At 47.4% G+C, this 12,331-nt stretch overlaps 1 protein-coding gene across 1 annotated transcript in view; it reads right to left on the reverse strand.

Moving 5' to 3' along the window:
* LOC139350217 (serine-rich coiled-coil domain-containing protein 2-like) overlaps positions 1-12,331 on the reverse strand; it is a 31,957-nt gene that overhangs the window by 1,754 nt on the left and 17,872 nt on the right. The window contains exons 7-13 of the mRNA XM_070991454.1: positions 8,581-8,671; positions 8,172-8,256; positions 7,086-7,178; positions 6,822-6,936; positions 6,303-6,386; positions 6,099-6,185; positions 5,883-5,999 (exon numbers count right to left, since the gene is read on the reverse strand). Of these exons, the coding sequence (XP_070847555.1) occupies positions 5,883-5,999; positions 6,099-6,185; positions 6,303-6,386; positions 6,822-6,936; positions 7,086-7,178; positions 8,172-8,256; positions 8,581-8,671 (672 nt within the window). The remainder of the gene's footprint in view (positions 1-5,882; positions 6,000-6,098; positions 6,186-6,302; positions 6,387-6,821; positions 6,937-7,085; positions 7,179-8,171; positions 8,257-8,580; positions 8,672-12,331) is intronic.

Below are 12,331 nucleotides of genomic sequence, written 5' to 3' on the forward strand. Positions count from 1 at the left end.
GAACCAGTGACCTTCTGATTGGTCTACAGCCGCCGACACTTACAGAACCGAGGCAGAAGTGCTACAACATCACCGCTGACACTCTGACCTGAGCGAAACAAGTCTGAACCAAATCTGACTTTCAAAAAAACTCCTGACTTCTTAAAAACATCCATCCTCGCTGTCCACACGTGTCCTCACCTCGACCGCCTGATTTTCTACGAAACGTGTCCACGGACGTCTCTGAAGATCCACACGTCCTCACAGACAGGAGAGCCGATCGCTGGGCTGCATGTGACGAGCGAGGCTGATACAGGCGTTAAGCTTCTTGTTGCTCTGCACGCTTTAATCCCGCCGCCTGCTCTCATCTACACACTGATAATCCGATTTACACCCAGAATCAGAAGGAAAGTATAAAAGCTGAAATCCATCATGTGCTCCGATCTCAGCTCATTGATCCTGTAAAGTAATAACTAATCTGCTGTTACCGCTCTGCTCTTTTACCGTCTCACTGCTGCTGGAGTCTCTGCTGAAATTCACTCGTTCATCGCTCACATGCTTCTCATTCATTCACGCCTCTTCCTCTTTAACTGTGAAGTCCTGGATAAATGATTGTGCTCAGATACTCTATTGATTAAATATTCTGTCAGTCATTTTGTAATCTTCAGACTCCTCAGTAACTCTCAGAGGTTTATTGACAGTCACACATGCAGGAAAACAGCTGTCGTCCTCACAAAATGTCCCAGAAAAGTGGACGTTAGCAGCTGCTGTCCAGTCACTGATGTAAAACTCTGGATAAATATGAAACAATGAGGAAGAAAATGGTGCCTGGATGAGTGAATGAATGCAGAAATCTGAGCAAACAAGCACTTTCTTAGTGATATTAGTTACTTGAAAGTTGTTTCAACAGTATTGAATCATGTCAACATTATTCGTACAGAATCATTAAATTATCATTTAGCTTCATCAGAAGCTCTCATCGTGAATATGAGGACAAAGTAACGTGAACGTAACCACGTAAATAACTGAAGATTATGGCTCTTCAAAGTCTTGTTTTGTCTCAGTTTTCAAAGATTTACAGCAGAAACGTGACAGAAAAGCACCAAAAGCTTCAGCGTGAGACGTTGAGGATGAGTCATTTTCCACTAATCGACCCTTTGAAGCTCTTCCTAAATTTCAATCAGGAACTGATTGTTTGATGAAAGAGAAAGTAAATAAGCTGCAAATCCTTTTTCTCTTTAATGGTTTCCATTGTGAGAATTTTTGAGGAAATTGGGAAACTTGATTTTAAGTTTGTGGCGCAGCAGGTAGTGCGCGTGCCTCACAGCAAGGAGGTTGCCGGTTCGATCCCCGGGTCAGGCGGGGCCTTTCTGTGTGAAGTTTGCATGTTCTTCCCGTGCATGCGTGGGTTCTCTCCGGGTACTCCGGCTTCCTCCCACAGACCAAAAACATGCTCATTAGGTTAATTGATGACTCTAAATTGTCCGTAGGTGTGAGTGTGAGTGTGAATGTTTGTCTGTCTTTGCATGTGGCCCTGCAATCGGCTGGCGACCGGTTCAGGGTGTACCCCGCCTCTCGCCCATTGTAGCTGGGATAGGCTCCAGCCCCCCGCAACCCCGAAAGGGATAGGCGGCATAGATAATGGATGGATGGATTTTAAGTTTAAGGCTCCAATTTGAAAAAGTCAGATCTATTATTTGTCCAATGTTTACTTCAAACATGCTTATCATCAATACTTTTTATGTTGAGGATTTCTTTTCTCTGTTCTGCATTTCTATCAGCTGCTGAGGTGATAAACTCTAACCTGCAGGAGCAGAGCAGAGTCCACCTGAACGCTTACTTCAACAACGATGACGATCAATCAGCCTTTAACACACAATCAGTGCTCGTTACTGGACAAATTCACGTGAACGCGTCTTTGAAGAGGAAGCAGAGGCAGAAACTGTCCAGCAGGAGGCGACGCTGAATTTCTGTTCTGAATCTGTGACACGAAAACATTTGGAGGGTCTTTGTGGAACATAAAGCTCCAACAAAACTCAGCCGACAGTGAGGGAACATTCGCTGGTGAACACTGACATCTGGTGGCCGCTGGTGGTGCTGCAGCCGGTCTGTCTGCCTGTCTGTCTCCTGCAGGGACCCTTTCCTATGTCTCAAAGTGGGACTGTCCATGCCTCATAAATAATGCATGACAGGATGGATGGATTACAGAGAGCGAGCGCGAGAGAGAGAGAGAGAGGGAGAGAGAGAGAGAGAGAGAGAGAGAGAGAGAGAGAGAGAGAGAGAGAGAAACGTGGAAAGATACAAGAAAAAGGGGGAAGAAGAAAAGGGAGAAAGGGGTGACAGAAAGAAAGGACGGGGAGGGAGGAGACAGTGGAGAAGTAGATGAAGAAAGACAGGAAGAGCGTGTCCTCGTCCACATGCAGGTGTTCTCAAGGAGGATTCACCCTCTGTGTGTGTGTGTGTGTGTGTGTGTGTGTGTGTGTGTGTGTGTGTGTGTGTGTGTGTGTGTGTGTGTGTGTTGGACAGAGGGAATCACTCGACTGCCAAATTTTCTGCTTCCCTGAGAACGACATATAGGACGTTCCCACACACACACACACGCGCACACACGCGCACATTTTGTTGGCGTACAAAGTGCTGATCCACCCTGACTGCCCCCTCCCTCTCTTTGCTGTCCTCTGATTGGTCCCTGGAGGCTCCTGATGAGTAATATCACTTCACATCATCAAGTAGCTCAGCGATCAAATCTGGGACAACAATGAATAAACATGAAGTTTGGGTGCGACAGTACTCAGATACTCAGAGTATTAGTACCAATAATAACGCGTTTTACAGAGTTCTACTGTAGTATTTTGATACTGTTAACTGCTCTGATCTCTGCTGGTGTTTCACCCTTTGACACAAAGTTTTCAGAAGCTTTAAAAAGTCGGCGTTCAAAGCAAACGAGCATGACTGAACAATAAAGTTTAAGATACAGTTAAATGAAATAAAAGCAGACTTCATGTTTCTGAAGACGACTCAGGCTGCTAACAAACTGAAGGACAGGTGTGTCCATGAAGGGAGAAACAGTGAAATCACAAACCAACATGTCTGACCTTTGCAGCTCTGCTCCGCTGCTCGAGTCGTGTTAATGTAACGTAACGTTTTCTGGAGGTGCTTAAAGGTCTGCGGCCTGAGTTTTTGTCATGAGTGAGGTGAGTTTGAGGAAACAAGACATCTGGGAGGTCAAAGGGGCTGAAACTGTCTCTGAGAACGTGCTGCGTGTCCTCAGTTTGCTGCTGAAGTGTTTTGTGTATCTCATCTGCAGCCTAACGATCCAGAAAACGCCTGACATCAAGTCCAACAACATCAGCACATTAACCAATAATCAGAACTCCCACAATCCTCGGCGCCGCTCGGACATGACATGATTTCCCCGGAGACGCGGCGGCTTCACTCCATCACGCTGAGGAAATGAAGGGCACCCTGAGCGATCTCATCTCCAGCGGTTCGACGGCTTCAAGTGACTGAACGGGCTGGAGTGAAGTGTAGCTCATCTAATGCAACATTTAAGAGGCGTTTAGAAAGATAATTTTAGCTCCGCGCCGCCTCCTTACGAGCCTCTGGACTCGGCTTTACCGGGCTCATTTCAGTGTGAAGGAGAAGGTGCGACCTGTCCTCTGGGGAGCAATGAATCATGGGTAAAACAGTCTTGAGAGGCTGTCTGGGAGTGCGAGAAGTTGCTCATTCATTTTACCTGAAAGTACTTTACTTTGCATATCGGCTCTTTATGTTGTGCAGCCTGTCAGCGGCTCCGTATCACCAAACTTTGAAGAGGAGGTGGTCTCTGAGGCGTTCAGGGGCACCAGCTCCTGTGTGAACTCGCTGTTTGCCAACACGCTCTTGGCTTCAGACTCTAGTTTCTCTGAAGTGTTGTCCCAGACCAAAGCATCAACACAAGATAATTAGACTTAATTTATCAATTAAATGAGCTGTGCAGGCCAAAAACCTGCTCCCAGTGTTCACAACAACATCCTGGATAAGGAACACAGGCAGAACAAACCGCACATCGAGGACTAAACACAACGCTGGTGAAGACATGGAGCAGCTGAAGAGACAGATTCAGGTCTCTGGAGCTGGTGGAGACCAAACCTGAGCTGAAAGACTCGTCAGGTGGACACAAACATGGCAGGTGTGGTGACAGCAGCAGAGGCGATGGTACAGCTTTAACGTTGGACAGGATGAGGGACACAACACAAAACGTCTCATTGGACGGGACAGAGAGGAAGAGGATGGAGAAGAGATGGAGGAGGAAGATAAAAAAGTTGCTACCGTACCACGCTGTGTCACTGAAGTAAAGCACTAGTTTTTCCACTCCTGGGCGAAGGCAGAGAGGAGAGGCAGAGACACAGAGGACAGAGGGACAGTTAGAGGAAAAAACACCAGAAGAAGAAACACAAACAGTTTCAAGCAGAGACACCATTACTCAGACACGCCGAGACCTGTCTGTCCTCAGCGGAAGACAGACGGCGTCATGGTTCATTTGAGCTGACGAGGAAACAAAGATGGAGGAAACCGACGATAGTCAGGAGAGCGAAGAAGAACCCGGGAAAAGGTTGAGAAGGACATTGATGAGGACATCCAGAGGCAGAGGCTAAAGCCTGCAGCGAGCTGAGCAGCAGACTGAACTCATGTCTGAGCTCATGAATAAGTTAGAACAACCTTCAGTGTCACAGAAACTCTCGATTCTCCATTAAAAACATCTCCTGTGACCTTTGAGCCCTCACTGTTAACCTCTGGTTCCTCTGGATGTTGGACAAAGCGAAGCGGCTGCGCTCTTTAAAGAGGCGACACAAGTTTGAGTCCTTGGTGAACATTTTCTATTCTGTTAGCTTTAATAAAGAGAAAGCCTGAACGGACTGAATTCATTCCACTGAAACACTCAGTGCAGGGACAGACCGTCCAGTCGTCCTTCATGTCGTCCACCTTCCCTCACTTTATTCTGCGTTACAATGAACAAAATGGTTTTTAATCTAATGCCAAATTCAGACTGAAAATCAAGTCAAACGGAAGAAACCTCAGGAAGTTAAACGAATAACGTCCAATAATGGACAGAGTTGGACCAATGTGGACCGCTTCTGCAATGTGTTGGGTGACGCTGACCAATAGGAGCTCAGAGCGCTCTTCCACTGTAAACACAGGGAAGCCGCACCTCATCTGTCAAACTCTGATTGGTCCAAGCCAAATTTTTAAAAGACTCACTTTTTCTAGCGAGGTGGGAGGGGATGCTGGGCTTCGGCCTCCCCCTGTAAGGCCTGGAGCGCTGATACTGCCAGGGCGGAGAGAGGAAAGGAACAGGAGGGAAAGCCTGAGGAGAGACAGACGGACAGAGAGACAGACAGACAGAGAGGACAAGAGGAGCTGATTCATCGCTTCAGGAGGAAAAAAGAAGAGAGGGGGACGACAGGAAGACAGAGAGACAGACGAGAGGAGGGGAGACATTCACAGCTCCAGAAACAGGAGACTTCAGTCAACGGCCTGTCTGTGAAGGCTCACGTGACAACAAACAATAGAACCTATAACCTGGAAACAAAGAAAGTCCTAAATCAAGAGGAAGGTTCGAGAAGCTTTTTAGCGACGCGATCCAGCCTGATGAGCGCGGAGGAGCTCCGTCACCTTCACGGCTCAAACCAGCAGCTTTCAGTTTTTATTCTCTGCTTTTGATTTCATTTTCCTGTTTTTAATGTTTCAGGGTCGCTGCCATGTTCTTCATTTCTGCTGCTTCTCTATAAATATTGTCCTGTTCTGTGGAGCACTTTGGGCTGCATGAAAGACGATAGACAGACATTATTAAACACCATGTTGCATCAGTGTGTGTGTGTGTGTGTGTGTGTGTGTGTGTGCGCGCGCGTGTGCGTCCTCACAGTGTGCTCTCTCCAGGGCGTCTGCGAGGCCACGCTCTCTCTCTCCGTCACACTCGTCTGTGTGTGTCGATCCATCTTTCCCGTGGGCTCCTGGCAGCGACACCTGGTGGTCGTCGTCTGCTCACAAAGAAATATGGAGGCTCGTTAGCGACGACTGGATGTTAGCATGGCGTATTATCATGAGGGTGTTTGGAGAGAGGGTCGAGAGACACAGACCAGCTGCAGGGTGAGCTGTGCGATGGTTCGGTCTCGGCTTCTCAGCTCCTCTCTGAGCTGCTGCACCTCCTGCATTAGAGCCTGCACCTAAACACACGTACACAAAGTTGGAGAAGGATTCTGGGAAATGTAGGAAGAAGCAGGCGAGGCTGGCTGCTGCTTCGTCAAACTCAGCTGTTTAAATAAAGTTTGGAACATGCGAACCTGCGTGTCGGAGCCGTGGGAGGCGTCGTTGACCTCAGGACTCAGAGTGTCTGTGGTCAGAGTGTCTTCGTCCACGTCCTCCTCCTGAACGACACACAGCATTTACACGCCGTCAGGACACAACAGAACACACACTTTCATGAGAACATTTTGCCTCTGAGTGTTTTCACAGCTGCAGAGAAACGTTGATGGAAGCTGCAGTTTGTCACGCTGAGATGACTGAAACTCTGGATCGAAGTGTTCAAACCACAAACAAACTTCGTCAGTGAGAAGACACTTCAGGACACAAACGGACTGAACCTGCCCGGGGCGGCAAATCAGCAGGAAAACACAACAGTGTGGGTTTAAAATGTTTCATTTGGACACAAAAAGCTCGATTTAGCGCTAAGATTTAAGACCACAACTCGTAAACAACACCGCTGGGTGCTGTTTTTACGATGAAATGGAAACTCTGCACGCTGTGATCTGTGGAAACCTCCTGAAATAAACCCGTTTGTCCGCTCCTCTTCCTCCTCTCACCTGAAGCAGTAACCTCTGCAGGTACTCCAGCTGTGATCTGACTGCACAACAGTCTTCAGCCAGTTCCTCCAGATCCAGACCCAAAACAGGAGTACCAGGGGACAGACAGGCAGACCTGAGGGGACACAAAAGAAGTCTTCACATTTACAAATCTGTGTGCTGCGTTCAGGGACGAGCGAGAAACACTGCACATCTACATGGACACACGTTCAACTGTGAGCTCTGGTCTCAGTGCAGAGGGACACCGAGGACATGTTGACTCACCTTGGACAGAGGTCCAGAATGAGGTCACTGTCCCTGGCCGTGTCCGTCCTCTTATTCCCAGGATCCTCAGTTAGTTTGTAGCACTGGAAATCACTGAGGGGACGACAGGAGTGTGTGAGAACATGACGGTCAGAGACTCCGTTAGCGCTCACATTTTAGCATTTATTCATGACCCAAAATGCTTCCTGTCCTGCAGTCAGAGGCGAGAGTCTCCTCCTCTCATATGATTTGATATGTACACACAGTACGCTGTGATTCAAAGCTAACTCAAACTCGAAAACTTGAGATCTGCTCTCAGTTCTTTAAACTCAACACTTTCTGTTCGTCTTTGCCCTTCATGACATTAAACGTGGGACGACTCACTCTTGTCTCACGCTGCGCGGTAACCACACTGTGATTTTTATTCTCCTGCACTGTCTGTTTTCTTATTATTGAGCCTTAATGGAAATCAGCGCTGACTCTAACATTCATGCAGTGAACTCTGAGCTGTGATACGTGAAGAGACACGAGGAAAAGCAGCACATTTAATGCTGTGTGGAGATTCAGAAAGCCAGTGAATCTCTTCTGTGGAGGGCTCTGACAATGAAAAGCTGTTTCAATTAACATTTGGCTCAAAGCTACAGTTTCTTACTCCCCCTTCCAGTGAGCAGAGGTCATGACCTCCTCCTCTGGTTCATTCATTTGTTTGTCTGTGACCAGAATATCCCACAAAGGCTTACACACTGCTGAATGCACACACTCACATCAGGCAGAAAACTCGTGATTTCAGGAACCCTGTGACTTTCCTTCTCGCCCCAAACAGCACACCAATCTTTCAGTTTCCTAACGAGCCGCCTCGACACTTTCTGACCTTTCCTCGACACTCGGCATCAGGACAAACTGCTCAGCTTTGAAACGACCCTTCCTGACCTTTCCTCCCACAGCTTCAAACGTCAGCAGTATAATTGGGAGGACACGTTAAGTGTTTTCTGGTTAAAAAAACAACATTTGGACACACATTTCTGAGCAGTGTTTGGTCATTGAAGCCCCAGTCAGCCTGAATGTGACGACCGCTCCGCAGGCTGATCAAGCAAACAGAAAAAGTACCTTTCGTTGTCGTTGTGGACGTCCTGCGTTCCCCAGCAGAGCTGCCTCATCCTCCACTGAGCCATGTGGGAGATCCCATCTCCATCTGCAGCACCGTCCAACAGGAGTTATCACACATGAACGAGTGCATTCAGAGTTAAGATGTCCTCACAAAACCAGCCAGACACCATGAACTTCACTGTGTCCTGATAATATACAGTTATATCTTATCTTATCTTATCTTATCTTAAATCCTCTGTGCATTTTTGTTTCCCAGCAGAAGAAGAACTTGCTGCTAACTGTCAGCTAACCTGAACTCTCTGTTTCAGCTCTTAACCTGAACCCGTTGTTTTACCTGTAAGGTGAATGATTGCACTTTGTGTGACGTTGTGACGTCTATTCAAACACACATGCTTACAAACAGACGTACCGCTGTGCAGCGAGGCGTCTTCTAGGCCGTCTGCGTCCAGCATGAGGTCATCATCATCCAGGTCACAAGAGTCCAGGTTGTTCAAGATGTCCTGAAGGATGCAGAGAGACACACGTGGTCTTTTATCTGCTGTGTTATATTTCCTACCTTTGGCAAACATGCTGAATACTTCAACACTCCAGCTTGTGACGAGTGATCTAAAACATCAACAGTAAACAGCGACACCAGTGAGCTTCCAGCCACCAGTCTGACACCAACATCTAACAGGAGAAATCTACCAGCCAAGACCAAACACAAATACCAATTTCTACGCTCACAGGAGCAGGAAATAGACGCGGAGGCAGCGCAGCTCTGAGACGGCTGAGATTGATGCCTCGTCTCTGCGTTTGGGCCTTTGGTCCACACACAAACACAGTGTCAGGTCACTGAAACCGCTCTTCAGCTACACTGAGGTACAGAGGCGTCAGAACGGAGGTCACTGCTACACAATCCAACGCTTCCACGACTCGTCGCTAACATCGCCAGCTTCGGACGAGACCAGTCAGACCTGCAGGTAGACTGTGCAAGGATAAACACATGTGCAGCTCATTTAAATCAACTAACAGATGCTGTGCAGGTGTGTGACAACCTTTGACCTCCTCTGTCATCGCTCATCTGAAACACAGTTTTTACTTTACAAACTACGGACACGGCAGACTTGCAGGTTGAGACCCGCCGATACGAGCCCCATGCCAACAGGGTTTTTTGTCTCCTTCTACAAGGTGAAACAGACTCAAAGTAAAAACCCTGTGAAAACGCACAAAAGAACAAAAATCAAACCAATCTCTTTCCTCCTGCTGTGAAATAGCAGCTACAGTATGAAGGACGGCGTGAGCTTCAACTAGATGCTGATGAAAGACTGAAAGACCTCCCCGTCGCTGTGAGCAGAGACTCTTTTCAGCCTGTTGATCAATGGCTGAATGAGTTTTTGTGTGTCTGTACAATGGCGGAGCGAGAGGATTCGGACGTGTTTGGAAACTTTAAGAGCCTGAAAAACAAAGACTTCCACTTCAGCGTCATTACTGGCCGTTTCCTAATCGTTACTCCAGCTCTAAAGGATCCAGCTTCACGGGTTTTTTAAGAACAGTCCTCAACACACGCACCGTTCCTCCTGTTTGGTTCATAAAAACTACAGCGAGCAGCGTGAATCTAAAGATTTACGTCTGCAGTGGGAACCAATGGGCTTTGAGCTGAGAGCCACAGACAGGAAGTGGGACAGTATTCAGAGACGGACCTGCTGACAAGGAAAACACAGAAACATCAAAGTCAAATAAAAAGCAAAAGCAAACTTCACCTCATAGAACAGAAACAAAGAGTTTGACTTCACACACACACACACACACACACACACACACACACACACACACACACACAGTTTGTGTCGTTGTTTCCTGCCTGGAGAAGCTTAGTCACACCACAGTAACCTGAGAGGAAACCAAACGTTCACCATGAATAACTGCTGCACGCACGCACGCACGCACGCACGCACGCACGCACGCACGCACGCACGCACGCACACGCACGCACACACACACACACACACACACACACACACACACACACACACACACACACACACACACACACACACAGCCTGTCCCTGGTGGCTGAGAGCAGTCATCCACATCAACACATTACCTCCTAATCTCCTCTTTCTGCTGTCCTCCTCCTCTCTTATCTCCTCTCCTCCTTTTCTCTCCCTTCTCCTCATTCTCATCCCTTTCTCTCCTTCCTCTCCTATCTTCTTTCTTCTCCTCTGCTCTTCCTCTCACTCCTTCTCTCTCTAGTTAACCTCCTCCTTAAATTCCTTGTCTCTTTCTTCTCCTCCCTCTCTTTTCATCCTCTTCCCACCTCATCACTTCTCTCTTACCTTTTCTCCTCTTCACCTCCTCTCCACATACATCTCTTCTCGACCTCTCACCTCCTTTCCTCTTTGAATCTCTCAACTCACCCCTCCACATGTCTCCTTTGTCCTTTCCCTTCCTTTCTGCCTCCTCCTTCCCTGACTTAGTTTGTGGATGTAAACTGAATTTAAATGAAAATTACAGTTGCTGCACAGCAGTGAGTCGTGGTTGGGCAGCAGGAGGAGGAGGAGGAGGAGGAGGAGGAGGAAGACAAATGAGAAATACAGTGTGGTCCAAAGTTGTCTTTAAACCTTGAAGACATGTCTCTAATTCATTCTGCATCACCTGGGTCTCAAACTCACAACCTCTGTGTTTGTTGAACACACCGAAGTTAACACTAATGGACTACGGAAGCCCCTAAGGACAGAAAGGCATAAAGGCTAATAGCTAAGCTAAAGGCTACATGAACCTACTGTATGGAGAAGTGTGCAGAAAGGGTGTTCTGAGCAGAGAAGAAGAAGAAAATGAGGAAGAGGAGGAGACAAATGAGAAATTCATGAGGGTCTGTCGGCTGAACTGCCCAGAACATAATTATTTAAACCTTCTTAAATTAAAAATGCTTCTAATCCACACGGCGCGATGCCTGAGGAGTGTTAGCTTGTTTATTCTGCATCACTCAGGTCTCAAACTCACGACCTCACACACGAAGAGCGAGTCAGCATGTTGCTCTTGAGCCGCCGGCCGGGCGAGGAACCACCGACGGCTTCACGCCATGACCGAGGTCATCGTCAGGGTCGAGGGTCGAGAAGTCCGTGGAGGAGACTAAATTCTGGGGATTTGTGTGCTTCATCTACACGACACAGACGCCTTTTCACAAAGACTGAACAGCTGAAGTTTAAACTTGAGCAGGTTGCTGTAGCGCCACCATCAGCCCACAGTGCCAGCTGAGTAAATTTGACGTTGGACTGGATGTATGTGCAAACTTTTCTTTATTTTCATGCATGGAAAGGCAGAGTCCCTGGTCATAATAATAATAATAACAATGTTGGGAAATATAGGAGGGTCGTCATTAGATGGTGAGATGAAATGAAGGTTTTCTACATCATGAGGTGCAGAGTCGTTGTCTCCTCTAACTGGATGCTTGAGCAGTCGGTCAATCACTGTGCTGATCATTCAGAAGCTGGACTGGCTCTCGTGTTTGCTGTTTACTCTGTGGATTAACCTTCAGACGAGCAGCTAAAGCACCACATAACATTAACGCAGGAAAATTCCCTGAACTAACGTCTACAGGCATGTTGAGACGCTCGACAGCCGACATCAGAGCTGCACTCATCGGCCTGTAAACGCCGAAGATGGCCGACTGATGGGAACATTAATGTTGCACCCACACTGCCTCGATGATGTTGTGTCAGCTTTCTAAAAGGTGTTTTGGCCCGCACGCTTCACGGTTTGTCTCAGCTGCTTTCTTTTCATAACTGAATCTAATCCAGAAATCTGTTCATCAGCTTTACTGACAGAATCCTGTTAGAGCATCAAGCGCTCTGCTCTCTCAACTAATCGATGTATTAGACTTGTATGGAGGCCACACACACACACACACACACACACACACACACACACACACACACACACACACACACACACACACACACACACACACACACACACACACACACACACACACACACACACACACAGGGCACAGCCTGTCCTCAGACCAACACTGACCCCTGGTGCTCATTTCAAACACTCATAATAACATTTATGTCAACAAACGTATAAGCTGCTGTCAATAAGAGGACGAGCTGATCAGCATAAAGAAGACGGTCAGTCTGTGTCTGTACGGTGTGTAAAATATGTGACAACGT

The sequence above is a fragment of the Chaetodon trifascialis genome, chromosome 21 (assembly GCF_039877785.1).
Source record: "Chaetodon trifascialis isolate fChaTrf1 chromosome 21, fChaTrf1.hap1, whole genome shotgun sequence".
NCBI classification, from domain to species: Eukaryota; Metazoa; Chordata; class Actinopteri; order Chaetodontiformes; family Chaetodontidae; genus Chaetodon; species Chaetodon trifascialis.